General features: G+C 38.2%; 1 protein-coding gene and 1 pseudogene across 2 annotated transcripts in view; one reads left to right on the forward strand and one right to left on the reverse strand.

The window, feature by feature from the left end:
• ABCA8 (ATP binding cassette subfamily A member 8) overlaps window positions 1–27,836 on the reverse strand; it is an 82,903-nt gene that overhangs the window by 6,781 nt on the left and 48,286 nt on the right. For both annotated transcript variants that reach the window (XM_066235683.1, XM_066235682.1), the window contains 16 exons: window positions 26,661–26,859; window positions 24,809–24,975; window positions 20,264–20,397; window positions 19,604–19,741; window positions 17,614–17,718; window positions 12,188–12,361; window positions 11,884–11,997; window positions 9,513–9,632; window positions 8,657–8,713; window positions 8,118–8,209; window positions 6,458–6,575; window positions 5,684–5,801; window positions 4,925–5,016; window positions 2,415–2,575; window positions 1,875–1,950; window positions 1,707–1,801 (listed from right to left, as the gene is read on the reverse strand). In XM_066235683.1, coding sequence (XP_066091780.1) covers window positions 1,707–1,801; window positions 1,875–1,950; window positions 2,415–2,575; window positions 4,925–5,016; window positions 5,684–5,801; window positions 6,458–6,575; window positions 8,118–8,209; window positions 8,657–8,713; window positions 9,513–9,632; window positions 11,884–11,997; window positions 12,188–12,361; window positions 17,614–17,718; window positions 19,604–19,741; window positions 20,264–20,397; window positions 24,809–24,975; window positions 26,661–26,859 — 1,960 coding nt within the window. The remainder of the gene's footprint in view (window positions 1–1,706; window positions 1,802–1,874; window positions 1,951–2,414; window positions 2,576–4,924; window positions 5,017–5,683; window positions 5,802–6,457; window positions 6,576–8,117; window positions 8,210–8,656; window positions 8,714–9,512; window positions 9,633–11,883; window positions 11,998–12,187; window positions 12,362–17,613; window positions 17,719–19,603; window positions 19,742–20,263; window positions 20,398–24,808; window positions 24,976–26,660; window positions 26,860–27,836) is intronic.
• On the forward strand, window positions 158–553 carry LOC136308382 (mitochondrial import inner membrane translocase subunit TIM14 pseudogene; annotated as a pseudogene).

Genomic DNA, 27,836 nt, shown 5'->3' on the forward strand with positions numbered 1-27,836 from the left:
GCCAAACTGGCGTGAACTGGGTGAATCCCACCACTGGCTTAAGGGCAAGGTAGCCACCTTGCTTTCTGCAGAGGCATGGGTGGTGTTAGACTAGAGGCTGCAGCCTCTGGGCTGGGAGGGAACACTCTTGGTGGAGGTAAGGAGCCCGGCCAGGGCCATGGCCAGTACAGTGGGAGCAGCTGGACGGACCATTGCTGCTGCAGGATTTGCAGGCTGTTATGTTTTGCAAGCCATAAAGCGCATGGAGCCTTAAGTCAAAGAAGTTTTCCAAAGTCTACAAAAATCTGCCTTCAACGGTGACTATAACTGAGGTCTGAACCCAAAATAATAGAATGGGAAGCAGCATGAATACTAACTGCTAGGTGTAAGCCCTACTGCCAATAAAGGAAAAATTTGAGGTACTCATCAATGCATTATGCTTTTAAATCACTCAGACAAGGGAGGATCTCCTTGCACAGTAGCCCCAAACAAAGAAGGTAAAGATTTACTAGAAGGTCAAGCTAAAAAAAGAAGTAAATGTATGATGAACTTTAAGTTCTTATTAGGTATGTAGAGTAGTACCAGCTTTTTATAATAAAATGTCCCAAAGCTACAAATTTTAAAAATGAGGTAGAACAAACTGAGTCAAAGCTTTGGTATACGTTTCTTGTTTAAATCTGAGGATTTTATCTCTGGCTAGGTAGCTCCATTAGAGCATTGACCCGACGTGCCAAGGTTGTGGGTTCAATCCCTACTCAAGGCACATACAAGAGTCAACGAGTGAATACTTGGATAGGCGGAGGGGAAATCACTTTCTCTCTCTTTCTCCCTTTCTTCTCTCTTTCTTTAATCAATAAATTTTAAAAATTAGAAAAATTTTAAATCAGATTATAGACTAGAGATAATATAAATAATTATGGATAAATATATAACATTTAAATGGAAATACTGTTCATTACTCAGTTAGCAAATGACTTGGTACTTACTTTCAGGCAAAGTGAACATGAAAGTCCCTGCTCTCAAGGAACCCCAGTCTAACAGAGACTGAAGAACTGGATATTAAAATACGATGTGATAACTATTTTGATGGAATTAGCACGGCTGTTATAGTAGGCTCCTCTCATTGGGAGGAAAGGCTGTCAGCTCAGCTGCTTGGAACTCTGAACTTAAAAGTGAATTTAGCCACAATTGTGACCTAAGAAACTGAGGTATGGATGTTTATATCACTGACAGAATTCAGATTTCATAAATTAGACACTTGATAAAAAAGAAAAACAGTTTGAGGCAGTGGTCCCCAACCTTATTTTGGGCCATGGAATGGTTTAATGTCAGAAAATATTTTCACAGACTGGCCTTTAGGGTGGGAGGGATAAATGCACAAAATAAAATTATGCGACCGGAGTAAAAACTGTGGTATTTTTAAATATAATTGTCAAACTAACGAGACAAGCATCAAGAGTGAGTCTTAGACGGATGTAACAGAGGGAATCTGATCATTTTAAAAAAATAAAACATTGTTCAGACTTAAATATAAATAAAACAGAAATAATGTAAGTTATTTATTCTTTCTCTCTGGATCGGTATCAAATTGCCCACGGAATGGTACTGGTCCGCGGCCTGGGGGCTGGGGACCACTGGTTTAAGGCATAAATTTTACAGGAGTAAAACAATTCACAGATAATCCAGCAAGGTGTCCATGCTGGCCCTGACCAGGTTGGGCTCCTCACCACATCTGCTGCTGCCCCTCGGGGTCCATGCCCGTGGATGGCTCGTCCAGCAGCACCACCGACGGGTTTCCCAGGATGCTCAGCGCGAAACACAGCTGGAACGAGAGGAACGGTGCGTCTGGCACAGACCTAAGGGCTGTGCAGAGTAACAGCGAGCCCCGCCCCTACCTTTCTCTTTATTCCCTCGGATAAAGCCTTCACAGGACGCTTCTGCTGGCCCTGCAGCTTGAGCACATCCACCAACCTGAAGGAAACACAATGGAGCCTTACAGGCTTCTGACAAGGAGCAAGAAGGGGGCAGAATGGGGCACTGGGCCACTCAGGACAAAGATGGAGAGCAGAGCCAGAAATGTGGTTCTGAAAATAGATGCTGGGCCATGTTAAAAATGACTGGTTTGATTCTCCCCCATCACCCAAAATCAGTTTTTCCTTTTAAAAGATTTTAAGGGTATTTCATGATATCCAAATAGCTGTTCTGTGATAGTTTATGCTTAAATTCCAGTACTTTTGAAAAATTTATCAATGAACATTATATGAGAAAATAACACTTTGAAATCGGGGAAACCAGCTCCTAATTGCATATCTACCCAGTGTGGTCTGGTCAGTGTTGACAGTCTCCTGTGAAGTCCTGAGTTTCCCGTGAAGGTTGTCACTCCCAACTGTGTCCCTGGACCCCTTGGGTAGAGGACAGGTGGGTCCCCCATGTACCGTGAGATGGCAAGAGTGGCGTCCACTTTCCTCAGTCCTTTCACTGCAGCGAACACCTCCAGGTGCTCCCTCACTGTCAGGCTGGGCCACAGCGCGTTCTCCTGAGGGCAGTACCCCAAGATCTCCGGGGGGACCCTGTCGCTGCTGCCTTTTAGTAGCACCTGCAGAGAAAAGTTCACTCTCAGGCCCTACGACATGCATTGTTTCTCTGTGTTTCCATGACGTCTTTGTCCTTAGAAACCCAGAAAAACTAGAGAAATTCTCGGGCCTCCTTGAGTTTGATCATCTGCAACCATCGTGCTTTGGAGAAAGGTTGTCAGAGTGTAAATGCGTGGAAACAAACAAATATTCAAGGTTAGTGACGTGAGGTAGGGTGATTGGAGAAAGCCTGTCTGCCGAGGGACCTTTCTGCAGAAGGGTGAGTAGGCGCCTGCCGTGGGAAAGGACAGCAATTTGGGTCACAGCAAAGCCTGTGAAGGGATGATGCTCAATGTGTTCTTGGACCCCAGGCAAAGGTAGGGACCCCGGAGCACACTGGCCCAGGAAAGCAGAGAGAGCTGTGACAGTAGAGACGTGAAAAATGGTGAGAGGTCTTTGGAAGTATTTAAGCAAGACAATGACATTGTTTATAAAGATCACACTGGCTGATCTGATTAAAGCTGATTTCATGACACCCAAATAGTTGTTAGCTTTATAATTATGATCTCACATAACCTTTAAAAATATTTTATTCCAATATATCAGCGAACTTCTTTGATGCTCATCTTTAGGAGAAATAAAATACTGATTTAGCGTCCAGGTGGTGATTGAATGGAGGGTGGTCTCAACTGAATGAACTAAGAAGTCCAGGTAGGGTCTGCTGAGCCACCACTGTCACCTAGAGGCCCCCTTCATGAATACCTGCTCTCACCTCAGCTTCAGAGTGACTGTGAATATGTATTCTCCTTCCTTTTTAGTGAGAAATCTGTCAATCACGGGCCTGGTAGTCTTTTGCCTTGAGGGCTTTACAACCACCAGCCCCTTTCCCATGGTGTAATTCCATAGACCTCTGCCTTATGTTCTTTCCATTCTCCACTCCCCTGGGCATGGTTTCCAAAGGCATTCTTTCTTTTTTGTGTGTGTGACAGAGAAAGAGTCAGAGAGAGGGACAGGTAGGTACAGACAGGCAGGAAGGGAGAGAGATGAGAAACATCAATTCTTCATTGCAGCTCCTTAGTTGTTCATGGACTGCTTTCTCATATGTGCCTTGATGGGGGCGGGGGGGCTACAGCAGAGCGAGTGATCCCTTGCTCAAGCCAGCAACTTTTGGGCTCAAGCCAGTGACCATGGAGTCATGTCTATAATCCCACGCTCAAGCCAGCAACCTCGTGCTCAAGCTGGTGAGCCTGCATTCAAGCTAGATGAGCCTGTGCTCTAGCAAGCACCTCGCCTTGGGGTTGTGAACCTGAGTCCGCCACATTCCCGTCCAATGCTCTATCCGCTGCACCACCCCCTGGTCAGGCTCCAAAGGCGTTCTTAAGGTTATCTATCTTCTGCCATAGAATATGGGGAAAAATTTTTTTTTTTCCTCTAATTTTGTCTATCTCTGATCAATTGAGCTCATTGTCTGTTTGCCATGCCTCCATATGCAGTTGAATTGTATGTATGATTGTGTTGACTTCATATCCCTGTTGCTCAATTTCAAGCCATTCCTTTAAACCATTCCCTAGTCTGTACGAGATATGTGTTCCAGTAGCTAAGTGCTTTTTGAAGGACGATGAATATGACTGCTTGATAAAGTTTTTTTTTTCTAAGTGAGAGGAGGATAGATAAACAGACAGACCATCCACATGGGCCCCGACCAGGATCCACTTGGCTATCCCTGTCTGGGGCCGATGCTCTGCCCCTCTGTGGCCATGCTTGCAACTGAGCTATTTTTAGCACCTGAGGCAGAGGTTCTATGGAGCAATCCTCAGTGCCCAGGGGCAAATATGCTCAAACCAATTGAACCATCATTACAGGAGGGGAAGAGAGAAAGAGAGAAAGAGAGAAAGAGAGAGAAGGCAGGGAGGGGTGGAGAAGCAGATGATTGCCTCTCTTGTGTGCCCTGACCAGAAATCAAAATGAGGGCATCTTCATGCTAGGCTGATGCTCTACCATTGAGCAACCGGCCAGAACCAAAGTTATTTTAAAAAAGCATTTTTATTCATATTGAGAGGACAATGCTCATTGACAGTGCAAATTTGTGTTTTATGATTCTATAAATAGAATTTTTTAAAATTCTGTTATGGATTTATGATCTGATATTGAACATTCCCACTAAATGCGTTTGAAGTCATGATTAATTATCCCCTTTTGGGGTTAATTTTGGTGTGTTTTATTGTGATAATTTGTGATGCATTATTTTGCCACATTAATCACTTCATTCATCTAATAAAGAAATGAGACTTTGCTGTGTATAATATTTTAGTATTCTATAAAATTTATTTTGAGTACCACTAGGTAGCACATTTTCCACATATGTCACCTACCTGTCCAGCAGTTGGTTCTGTGTCTCCAGTTATCATCTTAATGGATGTACTTTTACCAGCTCCATTGTGTCCTAGTAATCCTAAAACCTCACCTGAAAAAAGAAAGGTTACACTTAATACAAATTGACTTCAATAGTAAAATTAAGAATAAAACTAGTCTGAAGTCGCACTATGTGACATGTGTTCTATGTGTTTTGTATATAGTATTTCATTTCATTGCCATAGCCCCCTGAGAGGTTATCATAATCTTTGCTTATATATTTGTGGACAATAGGTCTTAGGGATGAGGTTAATTGCCCAGAGTCACACTGATGGGAAGTAACAAAGCACTCTTAGAGGCTAGGTGTGTCAGACTCCTTCTCCTGTGATTCTAAGAACCATGAAATAATGTCACAAAATGAGGTCATCTAACATCTGCTGTTCTCCCTTCAGAATGTGCTGGGACATCACATTAGTTTTTTGTGAAGAATAATGAACATTAGGAAATCAATCATGTTCATTAGATAGAAATGTCATGGTGTTAGTGGTTCATTTCAAAGAGCACTTAGGGTTTCCATGTATATGTTACTAGGCCCATATCCACAGACATGAGTTAATTAATTTCTTTAGAAATGAACCATGTAGAAGGAACTGTCAAGGTCACCCCATTGATGGGTCTGTGTGTGAACCTAGAGTTAATGCACAGAATGATTCTTATCAAGAACCATAAAGCTCTAAGAAGGGTCCTGAGCCATCAAGAGAAGAGTCCCTGTGTCCAACCTTTTCTAACACAGAAAGACACATTTCTGGTGGCGATCTTCTTCTTCGTCTTAGAGAAGCAGTGTTTCCTCTTCCCTTTATACTCCTTGCGTAGACAGCTGGCAATGATGACTGGTCTCTGTAAGTGACAAGTAAATTATGTCAGACCTTAATACCCTTTACTGACCTGGAGGAAGCTCTATCCTCCCGCTGTGCTGGCCACTCACTGCACAAGCCATGCATCAAAGAAGAATTTGTACTAAGGGACATATTTACTGGCCATTCTCACGCCTTAGCACTGATTTTAAGAGAGAAGAGACTGTTGTTTTTCTATTCTACAAAGGCATCTACTTAGGAACACATTATTTTATGCACACAGTTCATCTTTCAGGACAGAAACAAAAAACTTGAAGAAGCACCAGATCACCCTCAATGGTCAAAACAACATGGTGTAGCCTGGACTCTGCCCTGGATTTTGTAGAGTGAACTTTCTTGAAGAAGCAGTAATCAGCGTCACCATTGCTGTTTCTAAAATTCAGAAATTCATTCTTGGCTTTTGTAATTTCAATTTTACTTTGCTTTTTGGTTTTTGTTCTAAGAAAGACAAAGCAAATTAACATGACCTTTGATCTGCTCAGTTAGATGTCAATGTGATGACTACCTGCTGAAATGAAGTTATGATCCTTATATGTATAAATTAGAGAAACACAGAATCAGAGGATTGGACTATAGGCAGTCACTGTAACTGGCCGACATCTGTGTTACTTGCTGAAATAAACTACTTTGTGTTTTTACCTCATCAAAGGTTGTGGAAAAGGCATTTGCCGTTCTCCCCCGTTCCATCTGAACATCTCCATCCTCCCCTTCTGGCTCTTCGGGATTTTGGCACACTTTGCCGCTTCTTGGAGAAATTCTGGAGTCAAAACCATCCGTTAATAATTGATTTGGGGTTTTCATCCTTGTATCAAGAACAGTGCTTTCCCTAAATCTTGTACTTGAGTAGATTGAGTAATTAAGCCATCATAATCTTCCTTCAATACAGTGGGCCCTCCCTGCTTCACAACCCCCTTGTTCTGTCTATGGTAATACTATATTTAATGACCAGTGCGTCTAATATATCTTTCATTCCACTTCTTTATAAAACATTCTTTAAAAAATATCTATAAGTAAGTTAGTACCTATTATCAGACAAAAAGTTTTAATACCATAGTTTATGAAATAATTGTTCTGGGCATCCTAGCTTTGACACCAATAATCTGGCATTATTATATTTTCATAGGGAGATTAGGTCAGAATATTTGAAATCAGGATGGCCCCCTCCCAAAATACAAATAAGATGTTTAATCTCCTATTAAGCTTGGCTATTTTGGGGGGGGAATATATCAGATCTACTTCTTCTCTTCCATTCTAACTCTGTTCCTCATACTCAGAATATAATCTTATTCTATTTTCTCTTTCTTTAACCTAATCTCCCATATTGATCTTAGAAGATTTCTTAAAAAGTCTTCTTTTCTATTGGAAGTTTCCCACCAAATAATATGTAATAGTTAACAATGAAATGTAATGGTATGGGAGACACAGAGGGAATTAGATGCTTATGGCTGCATCCAAAAAAGTCTCAACTTTCAAGTTCTAGCAATAATTGAACCAGTCTATGGTCCACAAGTTGGACTTCTCACTACAACAGGAAAAGAGTGATTATTGCTGTCTTTGACCTATTGATCATTCTATTCTTCCTTTCTGGACCGCCAGAGTTCCTTCAACTGCAGATCTATTCAAATTAACTGCTATTTAAAGTGAATTAGCTGCATGTAACTTTCCCCATTGTTCCACTGCACACAGAGTTAGAGTCCTTAATACCTTAATATTTAATGTTTCAGGTCTGTTTGCTGCACTATATATAACTTTTTTTTTCTATAAGAGAGAGACAGAGAGAGGTATCGATTGGGACAGACAGGCAGAAAGGGAGAGAGATGAGAAGTATCAATTCTTTGTAGTGGCACCTTAACTATTCATTGATTGCGTTCTCATATGTGCCTTGACCAGGGGGCTCTAGTACAGCCAGTGACCTCTTGCTCAAGCCATCAACCTTGGCCTCAAGTCAGTGACCAGGGAGTCATTCCTATGATCCTAAGCTGAAGCCAGTACCCCGCATTTAAGCTGTTGAGCCAGTGCTCAAGCTGGATGAGCCTGTGCTAAAGCTGGTGACCTTGGGTTTCAAGCCTGGGTTCTCTGCGTCCCAGTGGGACACTCTATCCACTGCACCACTGCCTAGTCAGGCCTATTTATAATCTTAGATTTAGGGACCTATTTGTCTATTATTTGTATTGACACATGGTTACTACCTGGGCCTAATCTAGTACTTGCAGTTCTTTGTTAATGGATTAATTTATGCATGAAAAATATTTTATAATATTGATCACTGAAATGAAAGAATAATTTAATTCCTCCGAACCGAAAGAAGGGATCTTTTCTCCTTGATTTCTTTTCAAACTTCCATTCCAGACATCGAAGAATAAAAAGTAAGACGATAACATGAAGGAAAGGCTAGGAATAAAGAGAGAGGTGCACAATTAGAAACACTAAACAAAAAAAATTATTTCACAGCATGAGTGAATTAGAAGTAATTGGACTTATACAAAGATATGTCTGGCCAAATCATTACCAGTTTTCATAATCAATTTGTCAAAATGTTAAATTATTGAATTCACTCTCCATTTTGTTTACAGAAACATAGGAAAAAATATAATTATGTTATACCATTACCTTAAGTCATTTCCTCTAATAGTTCTTAAAAATTGGGATGTGTAATTGCATATTATTTGGTTAGCTGATCCTTATAAAAATGTTTTTTCATTTATACAAATATTTTATCTCTATGGGCTACAGATCTTGTATATTGACCTTAGTAAAAAGTTTCACCATGTGTACAGAAATTACAATGGTTTGGATTAGTAGAGCACCTGATAAAATTTTAAAAGAGTGTGTTCTTACAATTAAGACTATCAGAAAGGCCGTTGCACTTGATCCTTCATCAGCAAACCAAAAAATCTGCAAAAAGAAAAAAAATGCTTAAACAGAGGAGTTTTTGTTTTGTGAATTTTAACCACATAAATGTGACTTGGCTCATTGAACAACCCTCCTGGCATGTCCCCTGATATCACTGAGAATGTTGGCTAAGTGTCCATTCCCAAATGTATAGCAACGGGCTGTCTTCCTTCTTTCTGTGGTCTATGAGCCATTGTGCTTGTATTGGAAGCAATAAGATTTAGCAATTATTCATCACCTGGTGAAAGAGTATTGGGGGTCTGAGCCACCTTCCCTGAACACTGAGAGAGGCAGGATTCATCCTTATCACACAGATCTTCACACAACCTCTGGTGTCCACTGATCCTATATGCCCCTTTCTTTCCTCTCCCCATGGATACCGCTTCACTCACACATGGTACCTGCCTTCCATTTGTAGAAGTTTGGTATCAGTCAGCTAGGGAAAAGAATTTCATTCCCATTGAGAGCTTCTCTAGATCCTGAAATCTCTAAGATTTAGAGCATTTCCTTTGCTTCCTTCCAGAGCTGAGAGCTGAGCATGCCCAGGAGCGGATAAAGCCCAGATTGAGCGTAAAGGCTGCTCTCATTCTCAGCACCCATTGTCCTTTCTTTATACCTGTCAGTTAGGGCCACCGTGTCTATTACAGTTCAGCTGGGGTATATTGTTCTACTGGGGGCAACCCAGCCAGAATTCATGAAGTAGCCATGCATATTTAACATGTTATAAAGTTCCAAGGCTAAACAAAGCTTGCACCATTGGTCATGAGTTATGAACACTGGAACAGATGGTGGTATTACTTACTCGAAAAGATAAAAACATAGAGCCAAGAAAAGTGCTGTGTGGTATCAAAAAGATGACAATATACAGTGAATCAAATCCAGGAACACTCAACGCAAACAGAGACACACCGAACAAGGTGATCTACAGAAAATAAAAATATTCATGTTAACCACTCTGAACTTCAATATATGCTCCAAATTAAGATGGCGCATCTCAGAGATATTGCTAATTTCCACTCCAACCACAAAATCAAGCTGAGAAAATTACACTGGTTTCAGGTGTATAGTTCTATAATGCATCACCTCCATATTGCATTGTGTGTTCATCACCCAAAGTTAAGTCTCCCTGCATCACCATCCATCTTCAGTATGTTTAATATACTGCTCACAGAAATTAGGGGATACTTTATACCTTCATAGTCATTCTGAAATATCTCCTAATTTTTGTGAGCAGTATATATTACCTATTTAAAATTTTTAAAAGAAACCAGCTGAAATCAGCAGAGCTCCACTGACATTTTCTCTTGGTGACTTAGCCACATGCCTTTGGCTTGGAGAATCATGAATGAGACATCACTAGATAAATCTAGGATTTAATATACAGAGCATTTAATTATTGAAATGGAATAAAGATGGTGTATGTTGTTTTTGGAGGTAAAATTCAGAATAGTAGATAAGCAATAGTCAGAGGTAAAAATTAAAATGGATTACTAATAGGAGTAAAGCAACAATCAAAGGAGACTTTTGTTAATTAAACCAATGGAGAAGTATAAGCATTTAATAAACTGGAGAGGCTTAGAGAAGTACTAAAATACAAAATTCAGGGATAAGAGAAAGTTACAAGTACATCTGACACTCTCAGACTTTTTCTTTAAAACTATTGTAATGCCTTCCTAAAAGCTTTGGTGCTTCTAATTTCTGTTACAAACCATCACATTATGGATTCCCAAATATTCTTTCTAGGAGAATGTCTCTGATCATACTTCTTATCTGCACTGTAAGATTCAAAGGCATCCTACTGTTTGTAGAATACATTCTTGAGCCCACCAGTTAAAACCCAGTCATGGTTCCAACCATTTATGTTCACCGTAACCAGGACCACGCTCAGGCTGCAGCTGATCCTCCACCCATATTCATTTCAGATTACTACCAGTAATTAGGACTGCCTCATAGCCTGGGCTTTCTTCACTTTGAGTTTCTGTTCATCCATTATTTTGTATTTGTATCATAATTTTTATTTGGCTGTTGAAATCTTAGTCATCTTTAAGTTTCACTTTCTAAAGGAAATCTCTGCTCTCATTTTCATGAATGGCTCCCTTCCTTTTCTGTTTTTCACAGAACTTCTCATTATCCAGTTGTATTAGACTCTGAAAGATGGATGGTATCTAGACATCCTTTGCCTTCTCACTCTGAGTAAGTGGCTGTTTACTCATCTGTTCTCCTCTGAGTGCTCCTTCAGTGTAGAAACTGTCTATTTTTTCTTAATGATCAGTCTTAGTTTGTGAAATATTGTTGGAAACCAGCCACGTGTTTGTTGAATTGATAATTTACTTTTTTGGCACCCCCAAAATGACAGCAAACTAGAATAGATGCTTATTCAATCACATACATTATTCCTCCAAATTTCAGTAAAGTAAGTGTTGCTTTATGGAACTAAGTCTTAGTAGAAAGTTGGAGAAGTTGTTTCTAGTTTTAACTATGCTAGGAACAACATTTGTATAACTTCATGGAGTTCTTTGGGGACATTTCTTTTTCAGTAAAAAGCAAATACAGGCCCTGGCCAGTTGGCTCAGCGGTAGAGCGTCGGCCTGGCGTGTGGGAGTCCCAGGTTCGATTCCCGGCAAGGGCACACAGGAGAGGCGCCCATTTGCTTCTCCGCCCCTCCCCCTCTCCTTCCTCTCTGTCTCTCTCTTCCCCTCCCACAACCAAGGCTCCATTGGAGTAAAGATGGCCCGGACGCTGGGGATGGCTTTGTGGCCTCTGTCTCAGGCGCTAGAATGGCTCTGGACGCAACAGAGCGAAACCCCAGATGGGCAGAGCAACGCCTCCTGGTGGGCATGCCGCATGGATCCCGGTCGGGCGCATGCGGGAGTCTGTCTGACTGCCTCCCCATTTCCAGCTTCGGAAAAATGAAAAAAAAAAAAAAGGAAATACAGATGGTTTCCAGATTTCCTTCTATTAAGTAGTTTTTGGTTGGAAAATATTGGCCACTTTTAAAGAAAATCAAGGGTAGAAACAGGGAGAGAAAAAGATGCCGATTCTGAAAGGGATCCATACATATGCAAACTTAAAATATTTTAGATTGTAATATTAATACCAAGGGCAAATTTTAATGTATTAGTTCAGAATTGTACACTACATATATAAGATTAATGTTAAAAGAACATACTTACAATAAGGAAGCAAAAAGACCAAATGCCACTATTTTTTCTCCCCTTGCGAAAAATGAACGAAATTACATATGTAAAGAAGATAAGGGATATGGCGTATCCAATAGCGCACGGGATCTGAAATGAACAGAAATGTGACGTTTAAAGACAAATTCCATCTAGAAAAATATTTAGGATTCAAATTATTGGCATAGCACAGGGTTTTACAGTTATTAGTAATTCATGGCAATATGAGTTAAATCAATAAAAACGATATCTTCAAATTTTCTAATTAAATAATATCTGTTTTGTGACTATTGTAACTTACTTCCATAATTTCAACTATATGTTTAAATATATCATCAGAGGAGCCGATAGCAAGGTTCACTAAATACATGAGAAGGAATATCAGCCAGTACAGGGGAACGTCCACCAGCGCCTGCCCAATCCAGTAAGCAGAAGGGAGGAGCCCCGAAATCCGCAGCTGGGACCAAGCTCTGATCTGGTTAGGAGACAGTAGAAATACAAAAGGGATTTCAATTTAAGGTTTAAGAAAAATGGGGATTATGTAATAAAATATTCAAATGAAATATTTACTTGTAACAATTCTGCATCATGACTACAAATGTTATCTGGACCAAGGGGTATGAATCATTTCAAACATAAATGGTCAGTTTGCTGCTTTAACTAACACATGTGATGTTCGTGAGACCCCTAAGGAAATTTGTGAAAGGAGACTTCAGAAAAATAAAGGTGTCTACTCTTTGGTAAACAACACATTGGCTAATGACTTATGGGGTGGCTGGGATAGTTTCTCTAAGCAGCTCACTTTTATCAGAGTGATTCTTCTTTGACTCAGTTTGAACTGTGTTCTCTCTCTTTTTCTATAGTACATCAAATATGTATATATATTTTTGCTTTATTCTTTTAATCTAAGTAAATGGTATGTTATGGTTGTTTTGCCTTACCACATATTCAAGTATTAATTACCACACAAATATTTGTGTCTACGCACAGAAGTATAAATGCCTTTACAAATATAAACATATTTTGTATCCCTTGTCATTCTCTGAATAAACTAGTAAATTCATATTTTAAAACATCTTATCTAGTGATGTGGTTTTGTACACAAATTATTCTTTAAACCTTTCTAATAATTTTGAACATTTTTTTATTTTCCTTTTTTTTTTTTTTTGTATTTTTCTGAAGCTGGAAACGGGGAGACAGTCAGACTCCCGCATGCGCCTGACCGGGATCCACCCGGCACGCCCACCAGGGGGCGATGCTCTGCCCATCCGGGGCATCACTCTGTTGTGACCAGAGCCACTCTAGCGCCTGAGGCAGAGGCCATAGAGCCATCCCCAGCTCCCGGGCCATCTTTGCTCCAATGGAGCCTTGGCTGTGGGAGGGGAAGAGAGAGACAAGAGAGGAAGGAGTGGGGGAGGGGTGGAGAAGCAGATGGGTGCTTCTCCTGTGTGCCATGGCCGGGAATCAAACCCGGGACTTCTGCACACCAGGCCGATGCTCTACCACTGAGCCAACCGGCCAGGGCCTCCTTTTCCTTTTAATGGTTGTTGATTAGCTAAATGATGCTCCTGTCTAAAATGTAATTGGACCTAAGAATTCATATCAAAATCTCCCAACGTGGATGAACTAAGGTAGGACAACTGATGAGGATTTCATGATCTCGATATATGGGTGAAACTGTGGGAGAACTGCAGGATGGATTTATGTTACTGATGAAGTGACTGATGCATAGTGCTGACATTTATAGTGACATAAAATATAAAAGGAAACACATTTAAGAATATAAATTTAGTTTTGGAAGCATGAAGTTTGAGAGTCTATGATGCCTTCAGTAAAAGCTAAGAAAGGAGTTTTGATCAGCACTGAAGGTGAAATCACAAATTAGAGAGCTAGAGTCAAATCTATGTGTGGCCCGTAGGGAGAGGGATTTGAAGCCCTAGTGTTACATGAGCTTCCCTGGGAGAAAATGACATTTCAGATGAAAAGAGAACCAGGGGTTGAAATCTGAGGATTTCCAAAATTTAGAGATAAGATAGAGAAATAAGACACTCCAAAGGACAAAAAGAGACAGTGGCCAAAATTTTCGGAGAAACATGGTCAAATCATGGCATCATACAGCCCACAGAAAGAAAGCATTCTATGGGTGAAGTTGAAATTTGGACTATGTGATGCTAAAATGATTGACAGTACATTAGACCAGGAAGTGGCCTTTTCTTAAATTCCTGGAGATTCCACACAGAAAAGGGAATATTATATGGATAATTCTCTATTCTTGGGCAACAGAATTGCTCTGGGGAGGAAATGACAGAAGGAAATGGTATGCAAGGTTTTAATGGATCTTGCACAATAAAGTGTCAAAAATGGAGCTATTACAGGACATTCTATTTAAATTTATAAGTCAAGCTAATGCAAGTTGGCCTACATGGATTCATCATATACAGTGTTCCCTCGTCTATCCCAGGGGTTAGGTTCCAGAACCCCGGCAATAGGTGAAAAGCTGTGAAGTAGTAAGCTTTTATTTATTTCATTATTTATATATACAGAACACAGTGCTCTGATTGGTTGCCTTCCATCCATCAGCCAATAGCGTGCCCTGTACGATCTCACGTGGGCAAACTAGCTCAAGCGGAAGTGGGTGTAGCTGCATTTTCCATACTTGCGAGTCTTTGTCTGCTCATCTGCTGTATGTTACATATTTTATTTTGATTTAATATTCTTTTAATATGTCTAATTAATATTTTTATATATTTTTATGTTGTTTTCAATTTTTTAGGCTAGAAAATGCTTATTTTACTGCAAAATAGTTAAAATAATAAATATATATAAATAGCTATATACTGCAAAATCCTGCAATTCAGAGAAAAATTCACGATACAAAATTAGGTACATACAATTTAAAAACCTGTGATAAAGTGAGACTGTGAAAAGTGAACTGTGATATGACAATGGATGGCTGTAAATTCAACAGCCTATGATTACTACCCAAAATTTGTCTCCCTTTCAGAACTACTGAATCAGAATCTTCATTTTAATAAGATGCTCTGATAGTCTGTAGACACATTAAAGAGTTATTTGGATTAATGAAAGAGTGTCTGCAAATGAAAATTTATAAATACATAGACTGTTAGTTAAACACTGGGATTTTCTTTTTATTTCTGTACGTTATTGACATTTTCAAAATAGCATTGCCTTCTAATTCAACAATTTATTTTTATTAACTTTTTTGAAATGTAATTTCAAACAAGAAGAAGGACCCATATTAAGTATACAGTTGCATGAGGTTTTTTTTTTGTTTGTTTGTTTGTTTTTGTGTGTGTGTGTGTTTTTCTGAAGCTGGAAATGGGGAGGCAGTCAGACAGACTCTGGCATGTGCCCCACCGGGATCCACCCGGCACGCCCACCAGGGGGCGATGCTCTACCCATCCAGAGCATCGCTCTGTTGCTACCAGAGCCACTCTAGCGCCTGACGCAGAGGCCATGGAGCCATCCTCAGCGCCTGGGCCATCTTTGCTCCAATGGAGCCTTGGCTGCAGGAGGGGAAGAGAGAGACAGAGAGGAAGGAGAGGGGGAAGGGTGGAGAAGCAGATGGCGCTTCTGTTGTGTGCCCTGGCCAGGAATCGAACCTGGGACTTTCACACGCCAGGCTGACGCTCTACCACTGAGCCAACCGGCCAGGGCCAGTTGCATGAGTTTTGATGAATGCATATATTACTGTATCACAATTGTAATCCAAGTATAATAACATTTCTATCAGCCGCTCAAATCCCCATGCTCCTTTGCAGTCAGTAGCTGTCATTGCTGGTTACAAGAAACCACAGGTCTGCTTTTGGCCATTATGGACTAGTTTTACCTTCCTGAGAATTTTGTATAAATGAAATTATTCAGTATTTACTTTTTCACTTCATTCATGTTGATGCATTTATTAGTTGTTCCTTTTGTATTGCTGAGTAGTCATTGTGTGACTACACCAGAATTTGTCAGTTCTCAACTTGGTGGCCATTTGGATGGTTTAAGTAGTTGGCTGTTATAAATAAATATGTTAAGAATATTAATGTACAAGTCTGCCTGTGGAAGGTGTTTTCTCTCGGGTAAATACTGTACTTAGGAGAGGAATTGCTGTGTCATATAATCAGTGTATTTTGAATTTATAAGAAAGAGTCAAATTGTTTTTCAAAGTGAATGTATCATTTAAATTCTCAGTAGAAATGCTTGAGAACTCCAGTTGTTCCACATCCTCTCAAACTCTTGATATTGTCAGTCATTTTAAAATTTGTTCATTTTATTTTGGTGAGTAAGGTTGATATTAACCATCTTTTAATGGAAGTATTTTCCATTTATAGTTTTTTGATGAAATCTGTTCAAATGTTTTGCCCATCTTTGAAATTAGGTTATCTTCTATTGCTGAAGTGTAAGAATTTTTTATATTGTTGAAACTAAACTTTTGTTATACAAATGCATTGTGGATATTTTTCTTCCAGCCCATAGCTTTTTGTTTTCTTACTGGTGTTTTACAGAGAACAAAATGTTTTAACTTTGATGAAGTTCAAGGTATCATTTTCTTTTGTGGTAAATACTTCCTCTGTCCCAACTAAAAACACTTTGCTACCATAAGACCTATCGTTCATTCAGAATAATATTGTGTATGGTGGGACATGATTGAGAAAAAAATTTTATTTCTCAGATGAGGGAAGGGGAAGTAGTCAGACTCCCACATGCACCCTATGATTCACCTGGCAAAACTTGTCTGGGGCTGATGCTCTGTCCATCTAGGGCTGATGTTTGCAACAAAACTATTTTTAGTACCTGAGTTAGAGGTTTCCTGGAGCCAGCCTCAGCACTTGGAAAGAACACACTAGAACCAATTGAGCCATGACTGTGGGAAGGGAAGAGAAAGAGAAGAGGGAGGGGGAGAAAAAGAGAAGCAGGTGGTTGCTTCTCTTGTGTTCTCTGACTGGGAATTGAATCCGGGATATCCACATGATGGGTCAATACTCCACCACTGAGCAAATAGGCCAGGGCCAAGAACAATTTTTTCATAACAATATCAGGTTGTTTCCATACAATTTGCTGATAAGACTAACCTTACCTCATTTGAATTCCTTGGCAGTGTTGCTGAACATCAACTGATGATACATATATGGTTTTATATCTGAAATGTTTATGCCATTGTATATATTTATATGATTTTCACTATATGACTTAGTCACTATAACTGTAGTAAGCTTTGAAGTCAAATACATGTCTTCCAACTTTGTTTTCCTTTTTCAAAGTTATTTTATTTTAAGTGCTTCATGTATTCATATCAATTTTAGAATTATTCTGTATAATCCATTTATTTTTTTTAAATTTTTTATTTATTCATTTTATAGAGGAGAGAGAGAGACAGAGAGAGAGGAGAGACAGAGAGAGAGAAGTGGGGGAGGAGCTGGAAGCATCAACTCCCATATGTGCCTTGACCAGGCAAGCCCAGGGTTTTGAACCGGCAACCTCAGCATTTCCAGGTCGATGCTTTATCCACTGTGCCACCACAGATCAGGCTAATCCATTTATTTATACATTTATATTTCCACTTATAAAACTTCCTTTTATTTTTATAACTTAGAATTTATGTCTGAATTGGCTGCTCTATTAAACACCTATAAATAGCCTCTTGAAAAATCCCATAATTATATTACCTTAAACATGTAATCATACAAAATATGGAAAGTTTCAGTTACTCATTGTTACCTTATAATCATCAATGCTGCTCATGGCGATATAAGGAGCACAACAGGATGCCAAAACCATCCAGAATAAGGAAGAGAATACGTGTCCATGTGGAATATTGATGTCCTTTTGAAAATACGAAGAATGTAATGAGCTGAATGAACAAATTCAAAATTCATTCTCTAGAATACATTTTTAAAGATTAAACAGATTATGTATAATCTTGCCTTACATCTCCCCTTTGTTACCAAACTCTTTTATTACCCATCCAGTTTTGAAGCTTGACTTTTGTCTTTATACCCACAATTATGATATAGAATTAATTCAATGATGAATGAATGGCTAACACTACAGAGTTAAAAAGTAATATGAGTAAGATTTTTTATTTTATTTATGATTCTAAAATTGATCCTGATGCTAAGTAATGATAATTCATATTTGAGATGTTCCATTTCCTAACTCCCTGGTTGGCAAACAGCAGCTTGTGAGCCACATGCGGCCCTTTGGCCCCTTGAGTGTGGCTCTTCCACAAAATACCACGTGCGGACGCTACCTCAATAAGGAATGTACCTACCTATATAGTTTAAGTTTAAAAAATTTGGCTCTCAAAAGAAATTCCAATCGTTGTACTGTTGATATTTGGCTCTGTTGACTAATGAGTTTGCCTACCACTGTAATTGTTTCAAATGTAATAGCTAGACTGAAAAATCATATCAGATATTTATGCAGGTAGTGATAGCAAGTTGTTTCTAGTTACACTACAATACAAGACCAGGTAAGCATTGGCTGAGAATTCAAAAGTAAAGATGATGTACTAGAAGGGAAACAAAATCTCCAAGGAAAATCTTTGCCATTGGTATTTCATATTGCTGCTCCTGTTTATAACCATCTTTAAGGACAGAAGATTCTGAAATCCTCTTTAAAATCGTCCCCATTGTGTCATGACTCACATAGTTGTGGTCTGATCAAGCACATTACTGAGAAAAAGTCATAACCAGAGCCTGATGATCTTTAGCCTGACCATCAAAGACACACTTGTTAGCCACAGAAAGGTGAGATTAATTTGTTGTCAGAATCTTCTCCGAACACCTGCATGCTGGGATGGGTCAGTACTCTATGGCAAACCCACTGATGTCAGGGTGGGGACAGAGCAAGGTCTGCAATCACAGAAACTCTTACCTGTGCAATGAGTAGGTATATTTGAATAGAGTATAAAATGAATTCCTGGAGCTGTTAAAGTTGAGATGTTAGGTACATAAATATAAAGTCAGCTGAGCTGGTTGGTATCATCAGACAACTCACCCTAGCTAAACAGGATACTTTTATGTATCTACTAAAGAAGTAATTCAGTGCTTTTTATGTTCGTGTCTCTATCCTTCCTACAGTGTGTTACATAGTGTTAAAAATACATACTCTAGAAGGAAAAATATATTTAGATTTAGGAAATAATCAAAATGAATGATGACAAACTCTGATAGGTATTCTGGTTTCCAAACTTCAAGGCTGTCAACATTCTAATCACCTGGGCCATTTATCAAATATAAGATGTTTTTGCCTTTATAAAAAAGCTAGTTTGGTTTAGAGTAGTCCTTTAGGAATTAATATTTTTGACAGAGAACTGGAGTAACTGTAATGTAACTAGTCTGCAATTCTAACCTGAATTTGTCATAAAGTTTTTTCTTTTGTACCATTTATAAAAGTAATAATAGGACTTCTATTTTTATTCTTTTGTTCTTTTCTTCTTTTGTTATTTTTTGCTGGTCACAGTGATGTATACTTTCACATTATTTCCCTGCATTCTCTATGAAAATATATGTTGTTATAGTTATCCTGCATTAAAACATTGAAGCTTTGAAAATTATGTTGATTCTCAAAAACAACAGAACTAGGATAAATCCAAATGTTAATTTATTGTGCAGTGTTTTACTCAAATAAAAATAAAATATCAGCACTTAAAAGAGTGTTCTGGGAGATTCCTGATGGAGGAGAGTCCATAAGAGTATATACTTACATACATATTTGAACTTCTGTCAGTTTGGATATGTGCTGATGGTTTAATCATTCTAAGTAGCCCATTACTAATGATATCCATAAGAACCGGGAAGCAATTCATTCTTTTGGTATTGCATGCTAATGAAAAGCTGTAATTCTAAAATATAAAAAGCAAGGTTATTCATTTTCAGATATCTCAATTTTTTAAAGAGGTCAAATTTTAATATTTTAATTAAAAAATCAAGTTTTTAAAATGGTGTGGAATAATCAGAACAAAAACAAACATTGTATAAGTAAACCCAAACATGAATATAGGTTATATCTGATTTTCAGGCTTTCAAGTGTCTGCCTTGCAGCTAGAATCCAGTATAATTATTGTTTAAGAATAAAAAAGAAGTTTCAGAATATATATAAGCAAATCCTTGAGGAGAAACGTGTTGTTTAGCCTGAAATAGTAACTCGAGAGTGGGCATCATATAGAACTTATTTTGCTGATGCAACAGTTTGTGTTGGTAGACAGTGATTGATAAAGAATTACCATATTAATAACTATAATTAACTAAGTAATAAATAAAAGCAGTATTTTTCATTTTATTTTCTAAACTGAAGGCCTGAGCCTATTGATAGTTGATTAGCTTTGCACTCCTTTAGGAAAATTACTAAATAGAAACCAGCATACCTTTTCATGACCAGACACTATGATGGCTCCATTATAAGATGGATCATCTACGCCATTTCTAGTTCCAGACACATCTACTTCCAGAGCTATGTTCTGATGCTCCACAGAATGTATAAAATCATCAATGCTTGCTCCTAAGTTGGAGTTAAATATATTAGGTGTTTGAAAACTGAGAAAATCAAGGTCAAGTTGTGCAGTGAAATTAAAATTAATGACCTTATGGAATACTTACTGTAATATAGACAGTGAGGAAGTTTTTACACATGATAACATGTCTGCTACTATGAATTAAGAAATCTATTTGCGTCTCACCAAGTTTCCTTTTATAATGTTTTGCTTATGATTACTGCCATATGGTGCATTTGGAACGATTTACTTACTAGAATATTTCAGTGAGTAGCCATACCAATACAGTTTTAATGACACAGATAATCTCTATGAATTACCCACCAAATTTGCTAAATCTCACTTCCTTACTGCTAAACTATTAACTGATTTTCAAAATGTTTGTTGATACTGTTGTAAGGTGCCAAAGGCTACAGAATTAATATTTTAGGAAGTTTAAATAACATTTTGTTGGTCTGGGCTAGGCATACAGAGAGAGATTTTGAAAATGATCTTTGATCTTGTGTGATTAGCATTAAAACCGGGATGGCCGATGGCATTGTGTTGTAAATGCAGAAGAGGAAGGAGACTTGAAATCTCTGACCTTCCCCCATACCTATGGGGAAATGGGTGAATAGCTAGCCAGGTACAGGAAGAAAAAGATTAAATTAAAATTTTTTGTTATATTGATTGCCATTTACAGGCATTTATCCCCATGGAAACTACCCTTTCCCTCCTAAAAGCATGTAGTTAATGTATGTATCTCTAAACAAAAGATATAAACTTATACCGTGATGTCAAGTTTTTTCCCCTCCCATGTATAATTAAGAGTATATAAACAGCCCCTGAACTATTTTTGGGGTCTGCACAACTGGGTCTGTTGCTCTGTTTCAGCCATATGCGGCTGACATATTTAATTAATTTCCTTCTTTAATAAATCTTAACAAAAACTTATTTGGACTATGTGCCTCTATGAAAACCTGTGGAATTGTGGAATTGGGTACTTTAAAACAATACAGGAAGACTTGTTGAATGGCTGTGTTAAGAAATCCCTGGACCTTCTCCTCAGAAAAATAACCACAACTTGTAAAAATTACTGAAAATCCAACAAATTAAGATTTTTTGATTGCCTTAAAGGCATACAGAAAATGATAAAACATTTACTTAAGAAAATCTACTAAATCTGGGTAAGAACACTAGGAAACTGGCAACAACCTATCCCTCAGAAGCCTTCCTTGATTAGCAATTCAGAAGCTCCACTCTGAATGGGTGTAGCCAGGAACTCAGGGAATCTTCCTCCTCAAGCCCTGTCTAGGGCTACAGTATGTTCCTAGGAGGAACTGGGTTGAAATTGATTGGGAACCACTATTTTTGGGCTCTTATCTCTTGAGTAGAACTTCCATATTATGGGGAAGAAAAGAACTGCAGATCTCTAAGCCACTCATGCCTGGTCTCAAGCTTTAGCAACATGAAGCTGAAGGGAATGAGAAAGTTTGGTGGCCTGCCCCGCCCAGGAGTTAACTGAGTATCTATTAAAATTGCATCCCTTCCTCATGCCACACACAAGGATGAACTCAAAATGGATCAGAGTCTAAGTATAAAAGCCTTAGAAGAGAATACCAAAATAAATCTTTGAGACCCTGTGTTAGACAAAGCCTACCTAAATATATCATCAAAAGCATAGGCAAGGAAAATAATTAGTTGGACTTCATAAAAGTTTAAACATTATACTCCAAAGGACACCAATAACAAAGTGAAAAGCCAATTTACAGAATGAAAGAAAATATTTGCAAAATATTTACAGTTGAACTTTATTATTCACAGCAGTTATGTGTTCACTTCTATAATGTCACTATAGTCTAAAGTTACCACAAATACTGAGTTACTGAATACTGAATCATTGCTTCTAGGGGAAACCAAGGTTAGGTTTCTGTAAGCCTCTGGTCATAACAGTGTCTTGAACCAATCAATAGATTGTTTTATTCAATATGTATGTTTCTGTGTATTTATTGTTGATTCAATAATATTGATCTCACCACCAACAGCATTATAATGCATAGTGAACAAAGATTATCTAATACATTTTCCCTGGAAGATACATCACAGCCTTCTGGACCAAGGAACATTAGATAGCACGTCAGCACTGAACTTGGGGGTATGTTTATTTTTGTTTTTTATAATTTGTTTTTGTGTGTGCCTTTGTTGGTAGTTCAAAAAATGTCTTTTGGTTTCACAGTATATAATAATTTCTAACTGGCCCTTAGATCCTAGCTATAACTTTTGGTAAAGTTTTTATGACTTGTTAAATTTGAGGTAAGTTCTACTGAATTTCTTTCATATAGAAACTGTAGCCCTGGCCGGTTGGCTCAGCGGTAGAGCGTCGGCCTGGTGTGCAGGGGACCCGGTTTCCATTCCCGGCCAGGGCACATAGGAGAAGCGCCCGTTTGCTTCTCCACCCCCACCCCCTCCTTCCTCTCTGTCTCTCTCTTCCCCTCCCGCAGCTAAGGCTCCATTGGAGCAAAGATGGCCCAGGCGCTGGGGATGGCTCCTTGGCCTCTGCCCCAGGCGCTAGAGTGGCTCTGGTCGCAGCAGAGCGACGCCCCGGAGGGGCAGAGCATTGCCCCCTGGTGGGCAGAGCGTCGCCCCTGGTGGGCGTGCTGGGTGGATCCCGGTCGGGCGCATGCGGGAGTCTGTCTGACTGTCTCTCCCCGTTTCCAGCTTCAGAAAAAGAAAAAAAAAAAGAAACTGTAAAATTATAAGTCATTTCAAGATTTTTGTCCAATTAGTAAAATTAAATATTCTTTGAAGTGACAATAGTTAGTTTATCATCACTGATTTTAATTTAAATTTTATTTTTAAATATATTTAAATTAAATATATTTAAATATATTTAGATTAAATATCAATATTTTTTGTATTAGTTTCAAGTGTTTAGCATAATGGTGGAGCCATTTTAAACAACAAAATCACCGTGAAAAATGTGGACTAACTAGATGACAGAAAGAACATTTGTTGGCAGTATGAGATTACTGCACACAGTATTAGAGCTGAGACAAGATGGCAGAGTAACATGTTGTTCTACTTCACTGGAAATGTGTGTATCAGGTGACATAACATGTCCCATCTCTGAGCACATCTGTGAATGACATAAGAGTGCCATGGCTTTGGGACTACAAATACATTGTAGTAGTAAACACGTTTGTAAATACATAACCTGTGAATAAAGAGGATCTGTGGCATTTCATAACAGACTAGTGTCTAGAATATATAAAGAACCCTTAGGACTCAGTAAAAAAACCAAATAAGCCATTTAAAAAATGGGAATACAGGACATTTCTCCCCCAAAATATGCAACTGGTCAGGAAGCACATGAAAAAGTGACACCAATAGCCATTAGAAAACTACAAATCAAACCACAAAACACTAGTTGACACACTCTAGGATGGGTCTGATAAAAACACAGAAAATAACAAAGAGGTATAGAAATTAGCACAGAGGTGTAGAAATTGGAATCCTCACAAAATGCTGGTGTAGATTTAAATTGGTGCATTCACTTAAAAAAATAGTTCAGCAGTTCCTTAAATGATTAAACATAGTCACTATAGAACACAACAATTCAACTCCTGGTTTAAGTCCAAAAGAAATAAAAAATAAATAAAACCACATTCACATAAAAACTAGTACATGGACATTTATAGCAGCATTACTCATAATTTCCAATCATTGAAAAGAACCCCAAATATGCACCCTCTGATGAAAAATAAAATATAGTATACTTTTCAATAGAATGTTATTCACCAATTAAAAAAAAACAAAGTTGTCTATGGCCATACCACCCTGAACGCGCCCGATCTTGTCTAAAAAAACAAAGTATTGACACACGCTACAACATAGTGAACCTGGAAGCAGCACGCTAAGTGAAAGAATTCAGTCACAAAAGATCACGTGTTGTATAATCGACTCATTAAATGTCCAGATGGCAAATACATAGAAATACAAATATATTTGTGATAAATCAGGGCTGGGGGCAGAGTGAATGGGAATGATTACTACTGAGTATGGGATTTGTTTTTGAGTTTATTCTAAAATAAATTGTGAAGATGACACAATTCTGTGAAGGTACTAATAACCACTGGATTATTCATTTTAAATCAATAAACAAAGCATTTGAATTATATCTCAACCTGTTAGTATTATTGTGGGGGGATACAAACTCTTTCATTTTTCAAAATGCCATCAGATAACTTCTTTCTTCTAGCAAATATCTTTTTATTCTCTGCTCCATTTTGGGCTGGTATACACATCATCCCCAAGCTTCATACATTGTTTCAAACCCATGCTGAAGAGGTGAAAACTCATTTTTTCACTCATGTTTGTGTTTTCTAACTAATTCTCTGAACAGTGAATGTATTAGAAATGAAGTAATCGCCACATTATTACCTGTATTATTGATGATTAATAATTGAGTGAGAGGATCATGTGGTGCTTGTCCAGAGGTAAGGAAGTATAAAGTAGGAGAGAGTTTCAAAGTGGAACTGTTTTTCTGAATTTTCGGGATAATGTAATCCCAAAGAAGAGGGAAAACTCCAACTCCTAGGACCAATAACCTACGTGGAAGAAAATTGTCAATGTGAACATGCAGTCATTTCTTAACTTTTAAAAGTTATCTGTGCAGATTACAATTTAGTGAGATCAAGAAAGTATGAAAAGTAAACATATAGCTCTCTGACCCATTTATTATTTTGCTCCTTTTCTACCTCTAAAATAGAGATGATAAAATGCAGATTTATTCTTTTGTTTATTTCTCTGGTTCCTCTATGGCCATTAGCTACTCTGCACAATTTCATGCAAACTATGTCCTTTTTCTCTAAGTCCAGATTCCGAGTTCCAGTGTGGTGGTAATTCATCAACACTTTATACACAATATTCATTATGTTCAATCCTGTTCACATGGTCCCTATTTCTCTTTGTGATGCCTGCATGATTTCTTTATCACCAGGCTCAAATTTTCAATTATTTTTTACTCTTTATTTTCCTGTGTTCTCTTTTTCAAATATTGGTATTTTTTAAATTATACTTTCATTATATCTTAATTTGAAACCTCCCTTCATTCCTATTTTCTAATTTTACAATATTATATCATATAGGGATTCTTACTAAATGACTGTCATCTCTTAAGAGAGTTATACAGTGTTGCCAGATTAATCTTAAAGGTTTTTCTTAAATTATGCTAATCTCTTCAAAGATTTTTAGTGAATTCCTGTTATTTATTTATTAGCAAATACTTACTGAGATTCTATTAAGTGCCAAACCTCCTATTTCTTTGGTGCTTCAACAAGGTATTCAGAGACAAGGCACTGACTGACAACCAAAATACTGTGGACAACAGGGTGCTAATGAGATGTGATATGAGTCTTAAGAGCAGGGATAGTGCCCAGTATGCACTCAGTGGGTATGGAGAGTGAGCTCCCATCACATACAAGGCTATAGGGAAGTCATGACATCCAGGTTAGAGCAAGTAGGGTATAATGGGAGTGTCAGGACTTCCAGGGGAGAGTTAGTATAATGGTGAAATAACAACTAAAATAAAGCATTGGCATATCGGTACTGGGGGAAAAGTCTACATCCCATTGCTTCTGATACCATCCACAGAAAATTTCAAGAACAAATCTTACAGGAAATCTCATGTTACTTTAACCTTTCTTTTGAAGTTAGCCCTGAGATAGTATAAATTCTACTTGCTAGTCAGCTGGTTGATAAAAACTATGACCATAATGTAGATGGCGTATTATACTTTACACAGTTTTGTAATGCTGAATCTTATTTTATTTTTTATTTTTTAGTGAGAGGAGGGGAGGCAGGGACAGACTCCTGCATGTACCCCAACCAGGATCCACCTGGCAAGTCCACTAGGGGGCGATACTCAGCTAATCTAGGACCATTGCTCTATTGCAACCAGAGCCATTTTTAGCACCTGAGGCAGAGACCATGGAGCAAATTGTTCCAGGCCCAATTTGCTGTAGTTGAGCCATTATTGTAGAAGGGGAGGAGAAGAGAGAGAAAGAGAGAGAAAGTGAAAGGGGGTGGTTTGGAGAAGCAGAAAGGCTCTTCTCCAATGTGCCCTGTTCAGGAATCGAACCTGGGACATCCCACGCCGGGCCAACACTCTACAACTGAGCCCACTGGCCAGGACACAGTATTTTATTTTTATTTTTTGTTGTCTTTTGTTTATAAACTTGAATTTCTTTTTAACGCATTTACTGAACCAAAGCCATGGCACTCTGATACTCACAGTGATAACAAAACTTTTTTTTCCTGCTTTAACTTTAAGAAGCGGACCCTTGCAATTGCACGGACTTGCTGTCCCCACAGGGCCAGGCCACCTATTGTTTCTCTCATCTCACTAAGTGAAGAGAGAACTTGTTCCATCTCAATAAGTCTTTCTGTGTCTCCAGCTCCTTTTATCTGTCCTTCTCCTGAAGTGGCTATATCTGCAAAACACAGAATAAGTTATGCATACATTCTCACTTCAGAGGTACTGTATTGAACTTACTCTAGGCATTTGTTTAATCACAAAGACCCAGATAACATCTTCAGCATAACTGTAGGCATTGTGTGGTATTACTGGTTGCTGCCATGAACTAGAAAAATAGAGGGAGGATTCATTTCTTGAACAAGAGGAGTAGAAAGAAGATCTCGGATAATTTGGATACAGATACTACATTAAAAAGGTTAAATAAGTATGCAAGATCATTTTAGTGCCTAGTTGTGACTTGAAAACTTGATAAAGGAAACAATTGTCTTAGGTGTTCACCTAGAGAAAGAAGCTGCAAATTGGTGTGCTACAAACTGGGGGTTAACTGTAAATTAACCATAAAGATAGCAATAACCATACTAAAAATAAATGGGCTAAACATACCATGTAAGAGACCTTGTAAAATGAATTAAAAAGCAAAATTCAACTATATGCTGTTTACAAGAAATGCATTATAAATTAAAAGCACAAGAAATTTGAAAGCATTTTTTTAAAGTGACAATCACAAATTACATTAAAATTAAAGCAAGTGTATTGGGCAAACTGGGCTTCAGGATAACTGTTACTGCCAGGGTTTAAAAAGGATCTTTCATTATGATAATGAAGGCAATCAAGAAGACATGCTAATCTTAAACGTGAATGTTCATAATAACAGGTCCAAGTGCATGGAGGAGACACCGAACTAAAGTGGGGGAAAGGACAACAATGGACACACTAGAATTATAGTCGGAGATTTTACTATCCCTCACTTGTAATTGATAGAAAACGTAGACAAAACCACAGTAAAACAAAAACCCAGTAACGGCACAGAATATTTGAACACCATCATCCAACTAGACCAAATGAAAATTTATACAACTCTCCACACAACAGAAGTTCTATAAATATATATATTCTACACATATGCATTTGTCTAAACTCATACATATATAT

Source organism: Saccopteryx bilineata, chromosome 6 (genome assembly GCF_036850765.1).
Source record: "Saccopteryx bilineata isolate mSacBil1 chromosome 6, mSacBil1_pri_phased_curated, whole genome shotgun sequence".
Taxonomy (NCBI): domain Eukaryota; kingdom Metazoa; phylum Chordata; class Mammalia; order Chiroptera; family Emballonuridae; genus Saccopteryx; species Saccopteryx bilineata.